The sequence below is a fragment of the Emys orbicularis genome, chromosome 9 (genome assembly GCF_028017835.1).
Source record: "Emys orbicularis isolate rEmyOrb1 chromosome 9, rEmyOrb1.hap1, whole genome shotgun sequence".
NCBI classification, from domain to species: Eukaryota; Metazoa; Chordata; order Testudines; family Emydidae; genus Emys; species Emys orbicularis.
In genome coordinates this window covers 73,614,387-73,640,033 of record NC_088691.1, presented here as the reverse complement: position 1 = coordinate 73,640,033, position 25,647 = coordinate 73,614,387, and the positions used below count along the sequence as shown (strand labels likewise).

The 25,647-nt window shown below is 44.2% G+C and overlaps 1 protein-coding gene across 2 annotated transcripts in view; it reads right to left on the bottom strand.

Annotated features, from left to right (window-relative positions):
- RASA2 (RAS p21 protein activator 2) overlaps positions 1 to 25,162 on the bottom strand; it is a 99,924-nt gene extending 74,762 nt beyond the window's left edge. For both annotated transcript variants that reach the window (XM_065410634.1, XM_065410635.1), the window contains exons 1-3: positions 25,002 to 25,162; positions 6,290 to 6,407; positions 491 to 594 (exon numbers count right to left, since the gene is read on the bottom strand). In XM_065410634.1, the coding sequence (XP_065266706.1) occupies positions 491 to 594; positions 6,290 to 6,407; positions 25,002 to 25,065 (286 nt within the window). In that variant the 5' untranslated portion in view covers positions 25,066 to 25,162. The remainder of the gene's footprint in view (positions 1 to 490; positions 595 to 6,289; positions 6,408 to 25,001) is intronic.
- Positions 25,163 to 25,647: the final 485 nt, after the last annotated feature.

Genomic DNA, 25,647 nt, shown 5'->3' with positions numbered 1-25,647 from the left:
AGGTTGGGGCACGGGGGGAGGCTCCAGGAGTGCAGGCTCAGGGCAGCACTTACCTCAAGCGGCTCCCAGAAGCACTGGCATGTCCCTTCTCTGGCTCCTACGCAGAGGCACGACCAGGCAGCTCTACACGCTGCCCTGTCCACAGGCACTGCCCCTGAAGCTCCCATTGGCTGTGGTTCCCGGCCAATAGGAGCTGCAGGGGCGGTGCTTGGGGCGGGAGCAGCATGTAGAGCGGAGCCCCCTGGCTGCCTCTACATGTAGGATCCAGAGGGTGGCCATGCTGCTGCTTTCAGGAGCCACATGGAGCAGTCCCTGACCCTGCTTCCCCACTGGAGAGGGGCAAGCCCCAGACCCCGCTCCCCACTGGGCGCTCGAGGGCCAGATTAAAATGGCCTGCAGGCCGTAGTTTGCCCACCCCTGCTTTATACTAGAGACATCTTTTACACAATTTCAACAGTAAAGGTTATTTTCAGAATATACTAGTTCTTACCTATACGCAGGTCTCTTTGTAAAACGCTCTTATCATAAATATAGAAGGACAAACACTGGAATGTTCTTGGAATCTCGAAGTAAAACTCTTCGCCAAAGAAAGGACTGGGGGGGGGGGGGAAAGAGGGGGAAAAGAAACTGTAAATAGCAACATATTTTGTTGTAGAATTTATAGAAGATGACAGTTGCTAAAATGTAGCGAGTTTACATCTGGGTTAAAAGTTATGTTGCACAAAAAAATAAGTTACATGCAGGAGAGATTTTTCTCTTCCCCAGAGTTCAAGAATCCCATTTTCCAAAATGTTCGCGTTATGAAGGGAAATCTCACTCCTTCCCAGTTCCCTGTCCCAGTTCACCAAATAACTTTGAGGTGCTCCAGAGTTTTTATGTTTTGTTTACTCATTTGTTTCTGTGGCCACAATATTCTAGTGATATATTACACTAGAAACTACTGAGACAGATGTTCAGGTCTATGACGACAAAGATTCAAGTGTTAAAACAAAGCCATTTGTAAATTTAAGTGATTAAAAGAAATTAAGTCAAGCACTAAAATTTCAGAGGAATTATTTCGGTTCTTTCAACATATTTATTCACATCTTTCCAGAAAAGAAAGCCTGTACCCTAAAAGACTTATTTCTAAAAAAATGGAACCCAGATTTCTTCAAACTTGTGTAGCTGATCCCTGTGGCAGAACGTGATCCTTTCTTTGTCTGCTAGATCAGAATGTCATTGTTCTGTTCTGTGCACCGATTTACTTTTCCAACTCTCAGAAACCACGAACCCCACGTACTGATAAGCCCAAATTCACAGGTAAATATCCTAATATGTAGTTCTTGACTGATTTTTGAAGGTTCCAAAAATCACCTTAATTCTAGTGTCAACTTCTTTCCAGAGATGTTTAACCAGAGGACATTTCCACAACATAAATTTATATTAGTTGTTACTACTACAGTAGGACCTCAATTTGGACAAGTGCCTGTGAGACATATTTAATGATGTATCAAGCAAATAAAGTAGTAGTATCATGTAATTAATATATTTTCTTTGAAAACTGTCATTTAGGTTTAATTATCATCTGTAAAATAATCAGTAAAATATACTGAAGTACTGTTTGTAAAATTAACAATATGACTTTAATACACCATTTATTATCATCTATGCCAGAGGCTGCGGGCCACATCCGGCCTGCAGGACCGTTCTCCCCGGCCCCTGAGCTCGTGGCCCGGGAGGCTAGCCCCCGGCCCCTCCCCTGCTGTTCCCCCTCCCCCACAGCCTCAGCTCACTGTGCCACTGGCGTAATGCTCTGGGTGGCGAGCTCCTGGGGCAGAGCAGCTGCAGAGCCTGGCCTGACCCGGTGCTCTGTGCTGCACGGTGTGTGGCTGGTTCCAGCCGGGCGGCACGGCTGCCTGTCATGGTGCAGCGGCACCGCCAGCTACCGGTGCTCCAGGCAGCACGGTAAGGGGGCAGGGAGCGGCGGAGGGTGGTTGGGTAGAGGGCAGGGGAGTTCGACAGGTGGTCAGAGGGTGGAGAACAGGAAGTAGTGGGAGGGTTGGAGGGGGCAGCTGGGGGCAGTCAGGGGTGGGGATTCCGGGGGCGGTCAGGGAGAAGGGGTGGTTGGATGGGGCAGGGGTCCCGGGAGGGGGGCAGTCAGGAAGGAGGGAGAGGGTTGGATGGGGCGGCAGGGGGCAGTTAGGGGCAGGGGTCCGGGGGCAGTCAGGGGACAGGGAGCAGCTGGGTGGATGGGGCAGGGGTCCGGTAGGGGGCCCGTCAGGGGCGAGAAGCGGGGGCGGGCGGATAGGGGGTGGGGTCTGGGCCACGCCTGCCTGTTGGGGAGGCACAGCCTCCCCTAACCGGCCCTCCATACAATTTCTGAAACCTGATGCGGCCCTCAGGCCAAAAAGTTTGCCCGCCCCAAACTATGCTGAGAATTGGGAAGAGTTAGGTCAATTAATAAATACTAGTACAACACAGAATGGCAAGTTTCCCTTTTTCTGATTTAATTTGGTATTCTAAATTAGCATAGCAATAAGCCACAATAGGGTGTGCATTAGTAGATTATTGGGGCAAGCTTCAAGAGTGTAGACTTTTTGCCTAAAGCTTCACACCATGCACCCATAGTCTAACAATGTACATCCCACTTTGGCTCATTTGCTGCTAGAACATAGCTTGTTTTATGGCATTTCATAGATTTGTACAGACTACAAACAGACACCAAAAACCAATGTTAGACTCCACTGAAACAGTAACCATCTTAACTCTTTAGTGAAGTTTTTCCATTTTATGAATACAAGTTGTGTGTTGGAGAAATACTCAGTGGGTATCCAAGATCCTAAGTTCTTCCTCAAGAAAAAAATTAAATGAAAATTATATTACAATGTTATACATCAATAAGATTTAAGTGCCAATTGCTATTAATCTAGTTAAGAGTCATTTGGTTTCAGTACCATTATGAATTTAAGTGTGTATGTGTATGTGTGTACATATATATACACACACACACATACACACACACACACACACACACATATACACACACACACACTTACTTAAATGAATTTTATGGATATTGTTGTGATGGAGTGTTCAGATGGGCCAATTTACCTATTGGGCTGCAAGCTGGGAAAATTAAGGCTGAGAGGAAATCCCTAATTAGAGGAAGCTCACCTGTGTAGGAACAGGCAGGGCTTCTATAAAGCCATTGAGTGATAGAGAGGGGCTGCAGTGACTCCCTGGGAGAAGGGAGGAGTGTTTGGGGCTACCAAGACAAGTAGCCTGCAGTTGCTCCCTGGGAGGGAATAGTAAGGTTGGCAAACCCAGAGACGGGAAGGGTGCCGGATGGTAAGGAAAGGGCTCAGGGAAAGGCAGTAAGGTCTAGAAGGGAACAAATGTTGGCTGCTGATTAGAAGGTCCCTCAGCCAGAAGAGAGAGCGGGGCCAGGTTCCCCTGCCAGCTACCGAGGAAGTGGCACTCTGAAGCAGTGAAGGGAAAAGACTGCCTGGGATGAGAAGACAGACTTTGGTATCCCAGAAGGGGAAAATGCATACAGTGACCTGGCTGTAGGGCTGAAACATGAAGAGTAGTAACTCATGGACCAAGAGAGGGGCTGCAGACAGAGAGACCGAGTACAACAGCAGGAAGGGGAGTTGACCTTGCGACACTAATCCCCAGAATGACCAGGAGGAGGTGTCATCCAGCAGTGAGTAGAGTGCTCCATCACAACTGTACTATGGAACTAATGGTCTCATTAATGTAGTTATATTAAGAGGTTAAAAAGGAGAACCCTCTTTTTACTAAAGAGATACTTACAAGATTCGGATACCACCATATAAATGTTCTTCTAAAAGTTCACATGGAAAAGCTCTGTTTTTAAGTGCACTGAATCTGTAAAGGTTTTGATATGGCCAATAGAGCTGAACTCTTACAGTTCCAGTGGACTTAAAAAGAATGGCTATAAACCTTTATTGTATATGTGTATATATAAACAAATAGAAATGTGCACATTCACTATGTTTCAACATTGGTGACAAGATTTCAGAAGCTTATTTCCAGCATATATAGCAACTAGGAGAACTTTACCTAGGCCTGGTCTACTCTATAAAATTAGGTCAACGTAAGCTGCTTTAGGTCGACCTAGTTGTGCATGTGTCTACACTTAAATGCGTCTCCCATCAATGTAAGCTCTCCATTATGCTGACAAAGTAACCCCACCTCTGAGTGGCGTTGAGCCATGGTCGATATATTGAGGTCGATGAAGCGCAAACGTAGGGTTGATAGAGGTAACACCGTGCCTAATAGTCCTCCAGCAGTTTTCCCACAATGCCTCACACTGACTGCTCTGGTCACAATTGTGACCTTGACTGCCAGGGGTCACAGAGACCAGAAGGTGCCTCCCCCCTTTAAAGCTCTGCGAATTTTTGAAGTGCCTTTTTTGTGATTATCCAGCTTGGCAAGCACACCTAGCAATTCTCCATTGTTGTGCACAACTGCCCAGCTGACACACTCCAGATGGGCAGGTTGGGGTAGACAGGAGATATTGGATCTCCTGGGCCTGTCTGAAGAGGCTATGCAACAACTACAGAACAAACAGATATCCACAGAAATGCAGAAATCTATGAGCAAACTGCACAAGAGATGAAGGAGAAGGGATATGACAGGGATCATCATGGCACCACCATGTGAAAGCAAAGGAACTGTGGCAGCATTCCAGAAGGCCAGTAAAGCCAACAGTTGATCAAGTGCCAAGCTGCAGATCTGCCATTTTTACAAAGAACTACATGCCATATTGGCAGAAAGCCTGCATGTGGTTGTGGGTACCTCCAAGAAGCCTAAGTCACAGGCCCCTGATGTGAACAGCAAAGAAGAAGAGGCAGTGGGACATGCGACTGGGGGAAGAGGAAAACCCAGCCATGCCATGAACCAGGACCTATTTGAGACTCCACTGCAGTTCAGTCAGTCCCAGCAGTCATGCACACTGCTTGTCATCCCAAGCCTGCATTACGATGCAAACCCACCAGTCAGTGTTCGTGTCTCGGGCCCAGAAGCAGTGCTCCACTGTTCACAGGTGCTCCATGAATGCCATCAACAATCATGAATTGGTCCTCGCTTTGTCTCACAGCAATCTGACCTCCAGGAAATGGTCATGTTCCCCGTGGCTCTTCTTGCAGCTCTCCAAATACCAGCCGATCATGTGTCCTATGCTTGCAATACTCAGGACAAGAGTGCAGAGCTGTGCAATCTCCATGCTTCTGTGAGAAATGGCAAAGGGTGACAAGTCCTTCACAGGTTTGTGGGATTTTCGAAATACACGTGAAAATTATGGGATAGAGATGGTATTATGGGGTGGAGAAAGCTGCATGTTGGGAACTTTACCCCATTGTCCTAGTCACCTCTACACAACTTGTTTCTGCCCCACCGTGCATTGCCAAAAGAGGGTGCTGCATGGTGGCAAGTTGTACACTAGGATATCAACTCATAGTGCACTACACTGTGCATCAAAACAAACTACTGGTGAGTATGCAGCGTGCTGATGAAAGAAGCCAAGTACGTATGCACACAAGTGATATACTAACCACAGCAGCTTTATGCCAATGTAACTTTTGTCAGGAAAAGTGGCTGGTCTAGCCACTAAAGAACTATACTATGTTAGCATAAGTTACACGTCCAAGAAACAAGATTTTCAAGAGTGATCTCAATATCAAATCAGGAGATATCACAAAAAAACTGAAGACTGAGTGGGAAAATTTGAACTCCTGTACTCTAGAAACAGGTTCTGCAGGATTCAGATACTATTGTTAGAATTCTACTTTGAAGGCTGAATAATGAATACAGAAGGCAGAAATAGTAAAAGAAGAGACCAAAGAACAAGTGTGGCCCTCTTTCTCTTGAAAATATCCTGAAGAAGAATGTTCAGTTAACCAAAAGAAGTTGGTTGTGCAAGGATTTTTAGAATATAGTAGGCATTTCTTTATTTTAAATACATGTGTAGTGCTTTTGAACCAGTTGTTTTCATTTTAGTTACTCTCAAGTTTTACAAGTCAGACAGTTTTGTCCAGATCACAGCCCTCAACTCATTAAAAAACACAATACACCACACACACAGTAGATGGGATACTACTCAGCAAACAAGAAGAATGAAAAACAGAGCTAGGCAAATATTTTGTATTATGTAGAGAAGAGAGGGGCACATAAGAACTATAGTTTAAAAAAAAAAAAAAAAAAAACCCCGCACAAGACAATCTATCCATCTCGTACAACGCTGAAATTATTTCACAGAAACTTAAGTCTAAAAATGTAGATGTACCTTAAAGACTTTTCAACCACCTGTGTACGAAAAACTTCTTCTTGGTCCAAGTTTATGGTACAGAAACAGTCTCTCATTTTGTTGGGTCCAGAGTATGGCACTAAATTTTTGGCTTCACCTGTTAATAAGCAATGAAGTAATTTTAAACAGAGAAAAAAAATAAGGTTACCAGCCACTAAAATCTTAGACTTACCATTTGTAACACTCTACCCCAGAGCAGCACCCTAGAACCTCCATATTCACCACTGTCAATTATATTTTGTACAAAGTCTTTTTTTTTTTTTTTTTTTAAAGTCTTGATCTGTTGAACATTAATATCCTGGTGGATTGTATGTACTATCATTGTATGTGAAGTTATGAAGTTTTGCTATGTGTGTGTTACTGAAATATGTTGTGAGGTTGGGAACACCCACAACCAGCCTTTCAGGTACAACAATGGAGTAGCCAGACAGTGGTTAATGGCTCAGCTCATCAATACGCATCAAGGAAAGAATCCACTATCCCAGGAACTGTGTACAATGGAGACTTCTCAGAGAGAACACAAACAATGGAGACTGCTTGACCAAAGGGGAATTGACTGGCCCCCATGTCACAGCAAAAAGGTCTTTCCAGTAAGCTGGAAGCAACTATAAAAGAGAGGGGAAGTGACATCATCACCGGACCTCACTCCCTCCACAACACAACACCTGGAAACACATCTGGAGGAAAAAGACTTTGAACTGGAGAATGGTGGTCCCATGCTGGAAGGCAATCCCAGCCTGTGTATTGAGGATCTGTGACCTATTTGTATTATCTGTCAGGATGAGAATTTATTCTTGTTTCTTAAATAACCAACTCTGATTTCTATGCCTGCTCCTTATAATCACTTAATAAATCTGTTTTATATTTAACCTAAATCAGCGTGTTTTGGTTGAAGTGCTTGGAAAATCTCAGCTCAGTTTACAAGAGCGAATGGCGTGTCCTCTCCACATCAAGGGAGGGACAGACTGGGTAATGAACTTGCACTGGCCAGGCTTCTGACCAGTGCAAGACAGTATAGTTCTGGGATGCAAAGTTGGGGAGCTAGGGGGAATTGGCTGCAGCTTCTCTGTTGGTTCATGAATGGCTGAGAGTAACTCAGTTGGGTGTGTTCCTGCCTATGAATGTCTGTGTAAGTGCAGTACCTGCAAGAGGTTTGAGGCCTGACACAGCATCAGAGAGAGAGAGAGAGAGAGAGAGAGAGAGGGGGATATCCCAGGTTGGTGGGACAGAGGCCTATGTGGTCCCACAGTCCAGGTTTCACCCCAGAAACCCTGTCACACCATTAGACAAGTAATTTTTTATGCAATTAATATCCAGCCATTTACAAATTTATAGCACTTTTCATCCAAAATGAGCACAAGATCTTATACACACACACACAAATTACTTCACCCACTACTATAACGGAGTTACCTATGGATGGCACAAGGCAACTGTTTAGCAGCACACAGCAGTTTTGTTAAAAAAAAATTAATATAGCATTATATATTACACACACACTACTGAGGAGTTGGGGGTGAATATATAAAGAAATCAATTAACCATTCCCTACTGTTGCAAAAATTGGTTAAGATAATTAATCACAAGTAGACAGGACTTCTGTGCTGTATTTTATCCAGAAGAAGGAAACTACCAGAAAAGCACACTATACTAAAGAAATGGTTCACTACTGACTCAGGAAAAAAATATAACACTGATTCATTAACACACTGCTTCAATACCACCACTTCCTGCAACATGTGCACTTTCCCTAGAGAAGTCTCATCTTAGTTATGATTTGGCTGCAAGTCATAAGACAAATATACGATTTGGCTGAAACTTTGACAGCATTTTTGTTTTTTAAAATATACACTGGTTTAAGTTGGTTCATTATAGAAGATCTTAATCACTGAAGCTCCATTTGGTATGCAACCATGAACCATTTTTACTTAACAGTATCAATGTATTCTCAGTAAGAAACAATAGTTTATTTTCCTAGTATTGTTTTTTTCTCTTCCCCCAATAGCCTTCTGAAAGAGGGCAACAGAAAAATAAGCAAGAGAGCAAGTAGCCTGGAAAGATAATCAAGGACAGGATTTTTAGTCAATGGGGTCAAAAGGTTGAAGAACTCAGCAGAGGCTCTGGGATTTGGCCAGGGGAAAAGGTCATTCAAGATTTCAGTTAAGTGGAAAGGTCATAAAAGACTTTGATTTCTGTCAATTCTCCTTACGGCTAACTGGCTTGGTTCCATCCTGGTCAATTTGTTGCTGGTTGTCTTGTCTCCCTCTTGGCACTGAAACTGAGACATTTTCACCCCCCAACTCCCCAATAGTTGTCCCTCCCCCCGCCCAAAAGTTCTTCAAACCCACACATGCCCCCAAACCCTATAAACTAATCAGATTATTTTCCCTACAATATCTATCTTCCTTCAAGTCTATAATTTCTAGGGTTACCATATTTTAATTTTAAAAAAGGAGGACACTCCACGGGCCCTGGCCCCGCCCCAACTCCGCCCCTTCCCCAAAGTCCCCGCCCCAACTCTGCCCCCTCCCCTGAACGCTCCGCCCCCTGCTCCTCCCCCTCCCCGTGAATCAAATGTTCGCGGGAAGCCTGAAACAGGGAGGCAGCAGGTAAGCTGGGGCTGGGGTGCGGCACGGCCCAGTCCGGCCCCCCAGCCGAGTGGCTCCTTCCGGCAGCCGGCCGGCCCAGGCCAAGAGGCTCTGGCGTCTCCCGCCCAGCTCGCCTCGGCCCCCGGCCGAGCACCCCCGGCCCCTGCCCGGCCCGAGCACCCCCGGCCCCCAGCCCTGCCCTGCCGGCCTCCCTATTTTCCCGGACATGTCCCGCTTTTTGGGATTTCCTCCCAGACGGGGATTTGAGGCCCAAAAATCCGGACATGTCCAGTAAAATCCGGACGTATGGTAACCCTAGTAATTTCTACCTATTTTAAAAATCCTTGAGATACAGTCACTACTGTGAGGTCCATGCAAGTAAAAGTGCCTACCCATACTGGGAGGGTTGGAAGATTTTGTAAGGGTTATTGCTTGTCTTAGTCCAGTTGCAAGTTGACAAAATGTCTGCATCCTGAAAGACTGCAACTTGCTGTCTTGCAGTGATCACTAACTAGGAACACAAAGTGATCTATCCAAGTCAGGATTCAGATACAGCAATGATGGTACGTGCTTTCCCAGCAATGCACTTGTTCTGTAGCTGTCCCCAGGAATGTCAATGACATTTAAAATAAATAAATAAATAAATAAACAAACACAACATACGCAGATATGTCCCTTAACCTAAACCACCATAAAGAGAATTGTTAAGGAGTTATAAGTTTTAACAAAACCCCAAAAAGTAATACTGAACACAAGGTTACAGTCAACTGATGTGGAAAGCCCTAGAAAGCAGCATTAGGGACAGAATGTCACTTGATATACAGCATCATAACTAACTTTTTAGAACTGTTTGAAGGAAAGAAAGATTCTCCTATGAAATTGAAACTAGTAATCAATCCCTACAGTGCCTTTATTGAGACGTGATATAAATTTTATGTAGTTTCCAATAAACATACATGCATGAGTAGACCAGTTAGAGCAAGTTATGCAGGTCATCCTAAGTACCACTAAAAGCTTTATATAAAAGCCAGTCTCAATATGCCACATGTTATTGAAAAATTAATATACATATTATTAAAAAAATTATAGATCTATATTATAGTATTATTGGCACTATTTTAACTTCTGTTTTTTTTCTTTTTTTAAAGTACATGGACATTTTGAAATTGCATAGTTTTAGAACATTAGATGTAGCTATGCCAGAGGTAGACAAATGAGCACAGGGCAAACAAAGGCACGATACATGTGATTCATCACATAGCTAGTGCAACCACTCCATTTATGGCAGTGACGTCTATCTATGCCTGTGAGGTGTGTGTACATATATGTATATACCCATGAAGGAATAAAAATCAAGGTATGTTGGAAAATCTACTTTAAATAATTTAATGGTTTTTAAGATGTATGATTTTCTTATCTCTCTGCAAGTTTCGTACAGCTACTCATAGTAATGAAAGCAGCCTGGTTTTACAATAGGGCAGGGTACAGTGGGGGGGGGGGGCGGTAGGGAGTGTTTTTTGTTTTTTTTAAGTTAACATTTCTAATCTGGGTACACAATGTAGTACACAGGTTTTATACTCATTGGGATGACTTGCACAACTCCACTCATGAGTAACAAAATGACACCAAACTCAAAGAATAAAACAAACAAAAAAGTCTCAGCTTCCTTTAAAGAATCTCTAGCTGTTATACTTGCAAAAGACACCCTAAAAATAAGACAGACACCCCAAACTTCAAAATGTGAAGCAAGTACAACCAATGCAGAGATCTTCATTCATTCAATGAATACAACTTAGGATGGCTGTGATAGTACTTCAAAAGTTTACATGGTTACCTATTTTATTGCCCAAAATATGTAAGGAGAGAAAGTATATTATGAAGATCTACACCAGCATTTCTTAAGGATCAAAGAATTAGCTTTTGGGGATGGAGGGGATCAGAAGACGTGAGATGTACAAAATAACATCGGTAGTAGGCCTTTAAGACCATTTGATGAGGTTTCCACAGGGAGGGGATGCAATTGTTTTTCTGAAGCAAAGTTTTCAAAAGTTTGGGATATGCTGAGCTGAAGTGTGTTTCCATGCTGAAATGTACCGTAATTGTAAAAATGTCACATCCAAATTTACATCCAAAATGCTAAATTTATCATTCAAATTTGTGAAAAATACTACAATGATCCAAATAGTGAAAAATAAAATGCATAGTATAGTAACATTTTATTTATTTTGGTTGTTTTGATTTGTCTAATATCAATTCATCAGTCAGGTTGGTCTGGTGCCTGAAATTAACTATTGAGGACAAATAATGTGTGTAACATACTGCTTTTCTGGTGAATTTAGATTAATGTTTTTAGTGATATATTTCACACGAATATCAAAATAAAATTGTGTCCAAACCTGCCTTTCATTGCTTTTCAAAATAAGGTGCAATTTTATAATTCTCAGGAAATTGAAACTTGCTTCATTGCCACCAAGGTGGGTTGATTTAAATTAAGGTGATTTAAATCACCAATTTTAATAGAAATTTAAAGCAGCAAGTAGCAACCTCGATTTAAATCCTCAATTTTAATCTTGTTTTGGATTTGTACTTTTTAGTTATTTTCTTAAAGAAAGATTAATTATTATTGGTTGGAAACCATTAAAATGTGTCGATTTGCAGCCTGCCACACATACATACACTTAAATAATTACAAATTTAAGACTAAATATACCTATGGGGTTTTTTACATTTTTTTATTATGCTGGAAAATGGTGAATCACATTTATCTAGTGGATCTTTATTTTTTATTCAAGGGGTGTGTCAAGTTACATTTGGATGGAACCTGGACTTCAATTAAAATGCACAAAACCAGCATTTTGAAATTATTAAATAAAATTACCTGAAAATATGCTAGATACATAAGAAAATTTTAAATATAAAACATGTCCTGATAAACTAACGAATTTATTAAACCAAAATATTCTCTGCCGTTTAGTGAATTGAATTAATAATTTCTAGTCACCATGTCCTTCAACATTTTAGAACTAGCAGATCTCATTCTCTAACACCTAATTTTTATTCATAGATTGGAAGAGGAAAACAAGCTTTCCTACTTTTTCAATTCCCAATAAGTTTCTCAACTTTGAATGAACTAGTTGAACAAACTGAAATGAAGAAAATTCTGCACCTGCAGAGGTTACTGCTGCCAAAATCTCGTTTAGCATTTTAACACTCTGGCTCCAGCTGTTTGCAGCAATTGAGTGGCTAGTTTTCCTTAAAACTTCAGAAGCAGACATGTAGAGATTGAATTTTTTTTAATTTAAAGTATTTTAATAGATTTAGTACATTTAGACCTTAAAATACATTTGAAATTATGACAGACTAACTTTAATTGGTTTATTTTTAAAAAGAAAAAAATTACTTGATTGAAATAAACATTTTCCTATTTTTTTTTTTTAAAATATATATATATATATATATATATATATATATATATATAAAAATAAAAAAAAAAATTTTTATTCACCCTGATAACCACTCAAGTTTTCAGTTCAGGGAAAATACTGAATATAAAAAAAATCAAGACTAATTATGTATGCTATAATGGGCTTGCATTCTGGATAAAAGCAATATTAGGTTTTGCTCCTACACAGTAGCTAAAGCTGTCCCACTTCATAATGTACTTTTTATATAAAACAGATTAAATAAAATTAAGGGAAAGCTTGGAACACTGATCAAGCAACAATTTTTACATTTAAATATAATTCAAAATCCCCATACTAGTGTCAGGTTGCAAGAGTTAGTAGTATTAGCATTGTGACAAAGTATCAGAAATAACAGTCGTTACTAGCACCCCATTATCTATAAATTTCCAGGATTATTGCACTGTCACTCTAAAGTCTAAAATGTCTGTACAGTTAGTGAAACAAGATGGGTGAGGTAATATATTTTATGGACCAACTTCTTTTGGTAAGAGAAACTTTTGAGCTTACACAGAGTTCTTCTTCTGAAGTTGCTCCAGTAAAATATTTAACTTTGCCCACCTTGTCTCTCCAATAGCCTGAGAACAACACAGCTACAACACCACTGTATGTGCAGTCAGTGTGAAGCAATGGAAACAGCTACAAAGCTGTAGGTTGAGAGCTTTTTTGGTTCAGACTATCACCAGGCTGAATCATCACTAGGTTTCATGGTCTGATACCATCCAATTATTAATTTTTCAGCCATTTTGACTTTATGATTACACTCAAGGTATACAGCTACAGTAAGGTCTGCATTTATGCCATGCCAAGAGTCCTAGACCATAGAAGTAACACAACCAATCAACACCCTTACTCTCCAGCTAATTTACATGCAACAATTTCATTGGTTGCCAGAGGGAGACTCCACAGATGGTGGATTATATGGCCCAACTGCCATAGTTCTTCAAAACCACCACAACCAGCACACAAAATAACCCCAAACACACACTGCCCCTCACAACATCACACACCCTTCATTTGCCACCCACACACCAACACAAATCTTATGGGATTCTCTCTGTGTGTTACTCTGAAACCTGCAACGTCTACTGAGTCAGCATGAAGCGATGGAAACAGCTACAATCATGGTTAAGACCAGGTTCAGCCATCACTGGGCCGTACAGGAATCAGGCGGAATGTTAGAGTCCAAAGGTTCTGTGGCAATTGAAATGTGACAGCTGGTCAGAGAAGAGGAGAACAACAGCTATGTGGGTTAACAAACAAGTGGCTGTGCCTCCAGTTTGTGCACAGAGTTGCCATCTGACAGCAACATTGCTCCCTACAACATAGCACATGGAAACAAGAGCCCCAAAATACTAGCTCTCTATATTATTTCCTGTTCACTAATACGCACTGCTTTGCACAGTGTTAGCATATTTAACATTACTGTGGTTTGTGAACGTCTTTGTGAATGAGTTTCCTGCTATGGTGTTTGGTGCAATAGTACACAGGCACAGTGGTGTGAAGGTACAATAAGTACTGGAGTTATCTGATTCCAAGCCACACAGAATGTGCAAAAGTGAAAAGAAGTTCCCATACATACTGCTATACAGTGGCACTGTTACCAGTACGACTCTAAGCTTTGACCACGGAAAACACCAAGAAAGCAAGCTACCCTCACCAGCCACATAGGGTATGTCTACACTGCAATTAAACACCTGCAGCTAGCTCATGTAAGCTGACTTGGGCTGGGGGGGCCATAAACCTGCAGGTCACGAACATCTACACCACAGTTTTACAGTCCTACCGCTCAAGCCGGAGTCATGGGCCAGCTGCAGGTGTTTAATTGCAGTGCAGACATACCCAGAGGCTGCTTTCAAACAAAACAAAAACAAAAACACAGGACACAGAGGGTGGATTACATAGCCAAACTGCAACATCCATGAGACAGTACATGCTTTCATCTACTAGTTCCTTAACCTGTTAAATGTAGGTATTGCAGCAAAACAACCAACAAGTCTGTACTCGGCACCTAATGAGCCATCTTAGCCAAGCAGAATGATGGAATCCTTTTATCAAGTGACATGCATTTGCAATGGATCAAGCAGAGGAAGATAAGGAATGACTACTAATAAGTAAGACAGACCAGAATTATAAAATTACAATCAGTTTCACTCAGCAGAAAGTATTGTGGGTAGCGTTCATACATGCAATGCTCAATGCTTCCTCTAAACACGGCAGCTTGAATTAGAGATTTAAATGAATTAATATTTAAACATAACACCTTTCATTCCAAAGAATCCAAAAGCACTGAACTAGCCATACAGGAACAAACTACATCCACTACTGAAATGTAGTCTCGTCTGAGGTAATGCAGTGACCCAGGCCTCAGCCAGGCTATCGCTACTGTGAAGAGAGGCAGACAGGGCTGGCACAACCCATTTGGCGACCTAGGCAGTTGCCTAGGGCACTACAATTTGGGGGGCGGCGACTGCAGTGGTATTTCAGCGGCAGGACTTTCCGCTGCCTCTGTGGGGGGTGGCATTTCGGGGTGGGACCTTCTGCCGCCTAGGACGGCAGAAAAGCTGCCGGCGCTCCTGGAGGCAGACATGAGCCAAGACAACAGAGATAACCTTAAAATGTATATTATTGTTCCTGCTAAATTTCTGGTCCCCCTCTCCCTTTAATAATATAAACAGCATAGTAGTAATAATACTCGCTTAGGAAAACAAACTGTAAATCATCACAATAAAAGAAGTTTTTCAGCAACAAACTGACACCCCAAGAGAGAATCAACTCCTCCTCTCCAGGGCTGCAAAATCCAGCTTCACCCCAGCTGTCCCACCTTCACCTCTCTCCAGCTTACAATGCTCCTTTGCTTGGACGCTGCAATGACAGCACTTCTTTCTAGCAGGTCCACCTGTGAATGATAGTTTCTGACCCGGGGCGCCCAAACTGTATTCCCTCTGTCAGCATCCTAATGGTCAACTTCACCAGTCAGATGCTCTGTTCCCCAATTATAATCGGATTAATTTTTTCACACATTTGTCTGCAGAATATGCGGTTTTCATTTTATGACTGCCATAAAGTATCCAACCACTCACCACACAAAGGGGCAGCTTCCTCTAGGACACAACTGACTTCCTCCACCAACTCTGCAATATTAACAGCCTCCCTCAGAACACTGTCCTCACCACCATGGATGTTACTTCCCTATACACCAACATCCCTCACAATGATGGCATAGCTTCCTGCCTCAGATATTTACAAGACACTGTACAACCCTCAGATATCCACCCCAAACACACTGCCAAACTCATCCATTTCATCCTCACCCACAACAATCTTACATTCAACAAACACATACTTTTTCCAAACCATGGGAACAGCCATGGGAACTAGGGCAGCTACCCAATACACCAATCTCTTCATAGGCCACCTTGAAGAATTTCTGGACAAAATGTGTTACAAAACCAATTATATACCTGAGACACATAGATGTTATTTTAATACTCCTCTGGACAGACTGCCTAAACTCAATCATAGATTTCCACCACAACTTCAACAAGCACCACCCATCCATTAAACTCTCTCTGGAATTCTCCCATCCTAGCATCAACTTCCTGGACACCAAAATCAGCTTCAACAATGGAACCCCACAGACAACCATATACAAGAAACTCATGGCTCACTGCACCTACCTTTACAGATCCAATAACCACCCCAATTTACAGCCAGATACTCAGGGTATGTCTTCACCAGCAAAATTAAAGTGCTGCCGCGGCAGCACTTTAACGTAGCTGTGTAGTCGCAGCACCAGCGCTGGGAGAGCTCTCCCAGCACAGTAAAAAAAAAAAAAAAAAAAATTCATCCCCATGAGGGGAATAGCTCCCAGCGCTGCTGCACTGTCTACACAGCCACTTTACAGTGCTGAGACTTGCAGCACTCAGGGACGGTGTTTTTTTCACAGCCCTGAGTGAGACAGTTGCAGTGCTGTAAAGTATCAGTGTAGACAAGGCCTCAGATACCACAGAATATGCTCTCAGGACAAAGTCCAAGATATACACCTTAACACACTTAAAACTGCATTGACCAAACAAGGACACTCCACTACAACAGTAGATCAGGTCACAGAACAGGCCACGCAAATACCCCAAAAGAACTTGCTTCAATACAGAAATAAAACCCTGAACACACACCCCTAGATGTCGCCTACACCTCACACTGGAACCCATACTGGGCATCAAACAACTACAACCCATACTTGATGGGGACCTATTCCTGAAGCCCCTCTTCCAGCCTTAAAAAAAAAAAAAAAAAAAGAACCCAACCTTTCCAAGTTCATCATCAGAAGCAAGCTTCCCACAGACCAGGACACACCAACTCAAAGGGGCACCAGACCCTGCCTGAACAAATATAAAACCTGCAAACATATTTCCACTGCTACAATGATCAACACCCCTCCCCCCACCCACATCTTTCAAAATCCATGAGACCTACATATGCCTATCACAACATGTGGTATACCTCATCCAGTGCACTAAATCCAGAAATAATTATGTGGCGGAAACCAAACAATCACTACACTCTTATATAAGCTCAAGCAGGAAAATGATAAAAGACAAAAACACCTTATCACCTGTGGGTGAACACTTTTCACAAAGCAATCACTCTATATCTGACCTACCAGTTATCCTCAAAGGAACCCTGCACAACACTTTCAAAAGTTGAACCCAAGAGCTTAAATTCATTACCCTGCTAAACACCAAAAACCCTGGACTGAACAGGGACACTGGATTTATAGCTTATTACTAAGGCTACAATTTAATCACAGGTATTTTTAGTAAAAGTCATTGACAGGTCACGGGAAAGAAACAAAATCACGGTCCATTACTTATGCCATAAATACCCAATTGAATCTTAGGGGGGAGGCGTTGTGGGTGGGGTGAGGAGGGGAGGCAGAACCACAGCTGCAGGGCAAGCCTGGGGGCTACTCCAGCCCCTGCCAGGGGGGAGGAGGCCTGGGGGAGCCAGCTGCTGCTCCAGCCTGAGCCCAGAAGTCTACACAGCAACGAAACAGCCCTGCATCCAACCCCCATGAAGCGGAGTTGGCTGACGCAGGCCAGCCGCAGGTGTCTTGCTGCTGTGTAGTCACATCCTCTCTCACCAACAGAAGTTGGCCCAAAAGAAGATATCACCTCACCCATCTTGCCTCTCTAATAAAGTGTACAATGTTCTTTAACAACTGGGACTCAAACCCAGCTCCCTGACTCTCAACATTTCTGTTGTGTACCATAAAGCCTTGCAAAATAGATTCAGAAGGCCTGGGCTATACTCTGAGCAGACAAATCCTTCACAGGTACCTCCACCACAAATTTCAGTCATGATAAGCACATACGTAACTCCATCCCATCCAATTTTAAATAATCTAATGCTACCAATTCCAATAGACCATTGCTATCAATAGGATGCAAGCAAGCTCCATCAAAACTGCCAACTTTATTTTTCAGGTTGCAAGTTTCACAGTTCTGACACCACTAGATGATGTCTTCCTTCATCCTAATCCAAAAGAAACTCTTAATGGTCTATTGCAGGGGTGGGCAAACTTTTTGGGCCGAAGGCCACATCTGGATGGGGAAATTGTATACAGGGCTGGGGCAGGGGGTTGGGGTGAGGGAGGGAGTGTGGGGTGTGGGAGGGGGTGTGGTGTGCAGGAAGGGGCTCAGGGCAAGGGATTGGGGCAGAGGAGGGGTGCAGGGTGTATGAGGGGGCTCAGGGAAGGGGGTTGGGGTGCAGGAGGGGTGCGGACTGCGGAGGGGGCTCAGTTCAGGGGTTGGGGTCCAGGAGGGGTGCAACAGGGGGCTCAGGGCAGGGGGTTGGGGGGCGGGGTGCAGGAGGGGTTCGGGCTCCAGGGTAGCAGTGGCGCGCACTGGGGCCAGGGCAGGCTCCCTGCATGCCTGCCCTGTCCCCGGCCCCGCACCGCTCCAGGAAGCGCCATGGTTCCTAGGGGTGTGGGGGCGGAGGACTCCGCGTGCACTGCCCTTGCGGCGCCTCCAGGTACCTCTTCCGAAGCTCCCATTGGCCACGGTTCCCCATTCCCGGCCAATGGGAGCTGCGAGGGGCGGTGCCTGGAGGTAAGGGCAACACACAGAGCCCTCTGCCCCCCTCGCCTGGGGGCCGCAAGGAAGTGGTGTCAGAGTGGCGCGGGGCCCGCAGTGCCACGGTGGGCAATCCTGCGGCCAGATCCAAAGCCCTGAGGGGCTGGATCTGGCCCACGGGCCATAGTTTGCCCACCCCAGGTCTATTGGAATTGGTAGCATTGGGTATCTGATGGGCGAAGGTTGGGAAGATATCTTGGGGTCCAAGGAACAGGTTGGGGAGGTAGGACACCTGCAGACAAGAGATCCAGGATGGTGGGATACATCTGTACACCTGGACAAAGGACACAGACTTGGGAATGGCTTCAGCACCTGCAGAGCAGATAGAAAGATCAGTACAATTGATTAAGAAACATGAAAAAGCGCTCTCACAACATCATCCGGATTTTTGGTGTGCCACCCAGATACAGTACACCATACCACTGGGATACATCCTCAAACTAGGGAACAATTTCAACCAATTGCTCCAAGATGTCTTCCTAATCTATGTGCATCAGATGCCCAACCACCTGATTTCTGCATAGTGTCATAGGTCTGACTCCATAATTCAGAATCTTAACAGGTACTGATTATTTTTTCACTGTGAAAAGACTTCCACCATGGCATCTCCTTTACCCAAACAAGGCTTCTGTAAAGCAATACAATCTGACCTTGTAGACCAACTTTTGTTTTACAAATTAGAATGGTTTCTGTATTTGGGTGCTGCTTGATGGGATGCAGATATTCTAGTCTCACTTTCCCCATACTGACTGGCAAAACTTTGATAACTTGGTATAGGTCTAATATGCTTCAAGATTTTGTTTTGATGAGGGAAGCTGCTAACCCTGATCCTTTAATACAGTGGTCTCCAACACGGTGCCCGCGGGTGCCATGGCGCCCGCCGGGGCATTTATGTGCACCTGCCTAGTGCCCAGCAGGGGAGAGAAGCCGCGGCCCCGCGCCTGACGGGGACAGAGAACTCCGGGGCTGTGGGCGCCAGTGTTCTCTGTCCTTGCGGCTTCTCTCTGGATTCATATATTATGCAATATTAAATATGATGTTTTTCGTATTATTTAATGTACAAATACAAATAAGACTTGAAAAATTGTTGGCGCCTGCCACACTCTTCTGGAAACATTAATGTGCTACTGGCCACAAAAAGGTTGAGGACCACTGCTTTAATACTTGCAACACTCCTCGTAACAATGTTGCAGTCGATTCATATCAACGATTACTGCGAGTAAACAATCACTGTTGACATTGCTACCAAAAAACAAAAACAAAAAACACACACACACAAAAACTTGATCTGATATTTACTAGTTCCAATTTGAATTTCAGCTTCTATATAGCTGACACGTGCGATAGCCAAACCATTTCCTGCTACCAATTTCACCCTGTTCCTGCTACTCAACCAATTGAGAGTCCAATGTTTCTTAAAACATTAGCTGTGTAAGGTGGTAACTTGAGACCCAGCATCCAGCAAGGCCCATATTTCTATCCCATTATTCTTAACCAACACAGTCAGACAGCTCCCCATAGCAGTAGCCTGCCCTGTGTGTCATTCAGGTCTATTCTCTGTCTCCCTGAGATCTGACCCCTCCCCTGCCGAGGCATTGTGTTTCAAGAGATGGCATTAGAATTTTGAGACATGCCCGTCCTTTCTATATGTCTCACCTCACTGCATCTTCCGCAAATAGGACTGCCAACATGATCAAACTTATCTGTTGTCCTATATCCATTTTGACTCCCCATGTCCTGCATCTGTATTGTCTAGGTGCTAGGAACTCCTATTTCAAATCCAGTGTCATATGCTGAATTTCTCTCCTTAAGTGGAGTGCTTTCTTCAAATCCTCTATATCCCTTTTAAAAATTCTCTCTGAAAAAGTGTCTTCCATTCCAGAATTACCATCCTCTGATTTCTGGCTAGCCTGCACCACACAGCACCCACCATCTCCAAGCCACAAGGCAATGACACATTGGTATCCATGCTGTGGACACACTTCAACTGTCCCGTGTGGGTTCTCTACATCCTATAAATTTTATAGCATCCTTAAAGTCTAGAAAGAAATTTCTGGATTCTGTCTTAGTTATAGTTCCCTCCATCAAGTATCATTATATTAGTCCCTCAACAAATTTGCTCTTCAGCATTTAATCAGTATCTTGGACTTCACGTAGTTCTAACTTTTCTATTGCTTGCAAAGCATCTTGTAATTCCAACGTGTATTCGCTTACACTTTCTGCTGGACTCTGGATTGTGCAGAACAACCTCTGCTTCAGTTCTGACAAGGTATGAATGTCAAACATACAGCCTAGCCTTCCAAATACCTGTTCTACAGTCCCTTTTACATTTTCCGGCCATGTTCGCACTTCCCTTTTAGCTACATCCTCTAATTGCCCCAGCAGAATCTCTATTTTCTGTCTTTCTGGCAGCTTATGCAATCTGAACATCAGCTGAAGCAGCCTTAAATTACCCAATAGTCTTCTCTAGAAAAATCTAGGCAACAAGGATGCTCCAAAGAAATGTGGCATGGTTAGGAGTGCCGGTATCAACTGCCCTCCTGTCGACCTTTCCCGTGACTCCTGTTGTTCTAAGATGGTTATCTCCTGCTTTGAACTCTTCCTATCCTGTTCATGGTGCCAACTGCAGTGACCCAGGCCTCAGCTAGGATATGCCAACTGTGAAGAGAGGCAGACGCAAGCCAACACAATAAATAACCTTAAATTTCAAACTTTATAAAGGAAAAACCCAGAAATGTGGAAGGAACAACAACAATGTATACAAAAGAGTAATAATATAATAAACATCCAGTACTCACTTAGGGAAAAAAAATGTAAGTTACCATCACAATATGAAGTTTTTCCAACAACACACTATCATCTCAACTCTTCCTCTCCCTGGTTGCAAAGTCCAGCTTCACCCCAGTTATCCCGCCTTCACCTCTTTCTAGCTTACAATGCTCCTTCCACGCTGCAATGTCCGCACCTCTTTCCATCAGGTTCACCTGCAAACAACACCTCTTCTCGCAAAGGGCTACACCTGTTGACCCATAATCCCAAACTGTATTCCCTGTATTGTGTGAATCCTGCAGAAGTCATAATACTGAGTTTATTTGCCATGTAAATGACTGCCATTAAATTCAGTTACATCATCACTGTGGGGTGAATTAAGAACATATGGTCTGAGAGGAAACAAACTCATTTCAACACCAATTTTAAGGAATTTCACGTATTACTTTCTAATCATCAAATATATGTCAGAGGTAATTGGATTTATTGTGTTAAGGAAGAAATAGCCGCAAGTCTTCCATGGCGTAAAGCCCTTCTAACTATGGTGTTATTAGTTGCAAGTAAAATCTGGGGGGTAATCATCAGGAATAAATATATTGGTTACAATAAAATAAAAGCCACACTCTGTTTTCCATCCCACAAAGACTCAAACGTGATCCTGTGAGGCTCAAGAGAATTAAATGCTTAACTGCTTTTCCATTTCGCATCCTTACCAGGACTGGTGGTACCAAAGTATCACAAGAAAAGCTGTTTTTACCTTACTTCTGAATCAATTTACATACACCTGAAATCTCGAGAGAAAAATACTAAAACCTAACCAAACCTTAAGATTTTGCCTCTTGAGCATGCAAAACTAGGCAACAGCTTTTCAGTAATACTATCTCCTCCCTTTTCTCCCCCACTCCAGTCACACAGGACACTGTCCTATCCTCATGACCTGGTCTTCCATTGACAAAGGTCAAATTCAGACATTAATATCAAGTTTGGGAATGCACTTGGGTTCTTTCAAAGTATGCTCTTTACTCAAAATTTAAATTTAATAGGAAATGATCTCTCAAATATTTACTGAAAAAAATCAGTTAAACTGCCAAGATATCACAATTTATGTTTATGTATTACAACTAATTTGCAGAATGAAATACAGAAATCAAAAGCTAAGAGAAGGGTCTACCCCATATGGTGCTTATAAACCATGGAGATGCATATTTCATATCATAGAATCATAGGACCGGAAGGGACCTCGAGAGGTCATCTAGTCCAGTTCCCTGCACTCATGGCAGGACTAAATATTATCTAAACCATCCCTGACAGGTGTTTGTCTAACCTGCTTTTAAAACCACCAGTGATGGAGATTCCACAACCTCCCTAGGCAATTTATTCCAGTGCTTAACCATCCTGACAGTTAGGAAGTTTTTCCTAATGTCCAACCTAAACCTCCCTTGCTGCAATTTAAGCCCATTACTTCTTGTACTATCCTCAGAGGTTAAGAAGAACAATTTTTCTCCCGCCTCCTTGTAACAACCTTTTATGTACTTGAAAACTGTAATGTCCCCTCTCAGTCATAACCCAATTTTCTCAATCTTCCCTCATAGGTCATGTTTTCTAGACCTTTAATCATTTTTTTTTTTGCTCTTCTCTGGACTCTCCGATTTGCCCACATCTTTCCTGAAAGGTGTGTCCAGTTCTGGGCGCCAATACTCCAGTTGAGGCCTAATCAGCGCGGAGTAGAGCAGAAGAATTACTTCTTGTGAGAATATAAAACTCCTAAACAGATAAAATAAATCAAGAACCCTCTGTGTAATAACAGTTCTAGCCCTCTACATGCATCTTTTAAGTAAATACAAATACGTTTTGTACAGCGAAGTGAATTTTAATACAGTATAACATTTTCCCTGGGGGAAAAAATATTAAATGATTTTGCAGAATTGGATGTTACATTGTAGAATTCTTCTCTAAATTTTTGTTGTTTGTATTTTACCATTTGAGTTAACACTGATAAATCCAAACATATTTATAATAGATCCATAATTCTACTCCATTGCCAAATTTAATTATACTGCATTTCATTCTCATTAATTACTGTATGAAAAAGATTGATTAAATGCGTGAGAAAGGAAATAAATGGGTTACATTTGAGTTGTATGAATGCATTTTGATAACCCCTCAGGAAGCCACCACACATCCTGTTTCTTCTCTTAGCTGCTTTGAAGTCCTTGTCGGTCGCATCACACATTATCTGTCTCCCTCTTCACCCTCCCCCCACGTCTTAGGACATTCATCATTTGGTTTTCCAGGTTACTGAATTCACGCCGTTTTAGCTATGACAGCCCTTCCTCATCCACCAACAAAAATCTGACTATCTTTTTCTCTCTCTCTCCCCCCTCCCACCCGACATTAACACAAGTTACTGTTTCCAGAGTAGCCTTGTACCAACTTCCTGCTACATCAATAATTTCGCAAGATTTGCTTGACAAATAGACTCTTATGCCTAGGGTTTTGTGGAGCTGAGTTTTTGTTTGTTGGCATAAAAAAAAATGCTTCACTGAAACGTGCACTCATTGCAGCATCTCAACTCCAACTGTTCAATAGCACCCTCAACTACACCCTCAATTTCCTCTGCATGTGTCATTTCTGCTCCCAATAACTAATTCTCTGCCCTCAAACAGAAATCCATTCCTCCCAAGAACAACTTCCACAGTGCCAATTGACTCTGCATGTGTCAGTCATGCTCCTCATCACCAAGTCCCTCTGTCTCAACTGCATACAGGCCCTTACCTCAATAACTCACTCACTCTCTCCTACTGCCAGCTTCCTCTACACATATCCACCCAGCTCACAGCCTCAGTAACTCCTTTGCCAGAGATGCATCCAGACAGCAGCCCGTCGGAACACTTAATCCACCACCTCCAGACAGAAATGCTGATCTCCTACTCATGCTTGCCCTACCCTCCAACACACCCAGAGCCCTCCACCCATACCCAGAGTGAACCCCAGTACCACCCCCATCCATACCAACCCTACCCCCATATTCCCAAGCCCTCCACTCATACCCCACTACAACCCCCATGTATGCCCACCCTGCCCCACCACAACCCTATGTCCTCTACCTATGCCCCAGTGCCACCCCTACCCATGCCCCCCACAAACCCGAGAGCCCATAACCCATAGCTCCCACATACACCCAGACCACCCCAACCCCACAGAACTGCCCATGCTCATGCCCACCCTTCACACCCCAGAGGCCTCCACACCTCCCACACACACCCATAGCACCCCAACCCCACAGAGCTGCCTGTGCCCATGCCCACCCCAGAGAGGCCTCCACACCTCCCACACACACCCGTGCCACCCCATGCCCACACCCAAAGAGCTGCCCATCCCCTACCGTACCTCGTTAGCGCCTCCATTAAGATACCAGTTGCCTGTAGCCTTCACACCCCTTGCCCTCCGGAGCAGAGCAAAAGCCGCCCACCCCGAGTCGCCTCCTCTCCCCCTTCGCAGCCACCGCCGCCCCACACGCCGGGGCAGGAGCCGGCCCCAAGAGGCAGGAAGAGGGCGCGGACAGAAGGGAAACCTGGAAGAAAGGACAGCTCCCGCACAGGGAGGACCGAGGGAGAGAGGTCCAGGGCAACAGCGGTGACTCAGTGCGGCAGCCCAGGGCAGAAAGGCCCCCGTAGTGTCCGTGCCGGGCCGGCCCCTCCCCAGGCCCCGCTCCCCTCCCCGCTCTCTCACTCACAGATCTTCCCCCGCAGGTTCTGGAGCACTCGGACCCCTTCGCCGTCACCATCCTCGGCCGCCATAGTGCCGCCGCCGCCACCTGCGCTGCGCGCTAACAAGGAGGAGAGGAGGCGGCTGCCCCTTCCCTCTATAGCCCTGTCCCTTGTGCGGCAGGGAGCAGAGGCCCCGGCAGGCGGCACCTCGCCGCGCCGCCCCGCCCACTCCGCTTCTCCCATTGGCCAGCAGAGCGGCAGACGCATACGCATTTCCTTCTGTCGCGCGGGCGATTCAGCACTGCTGCTGCCGCTGCCCTTTTGATGCCGAGGTTCGAGCCGGGTGGGGCAGTTCCTGTCTCTTCGCCACGCTGGGCCTCCCCGTGCAATGACGCCCGCGGCCCGTGACAGCCCCGCCCTGAGGAGAGCTGGGCGGGGCTTCTATCCATGCCCAAAGCCAGCGCGCGCGGGCTAGCGGGGCCGCCAGCCGGCCGGTTAGAGCGCAGTGCTGGGGGCTGAGGGTGGGCGCTGGACGGGCTTGTACCGAGAAGGCGAGTGGGAGGCCTGTGGGCAGGACGGGGGGCTTCTAGTGGAAACCGTGGGGGAAGTTTATGGTTTTCACTCCGAAATAAAAGTCTGTAGTGGGTTGGGCTGGGTTTTGCCTTGAGTTGG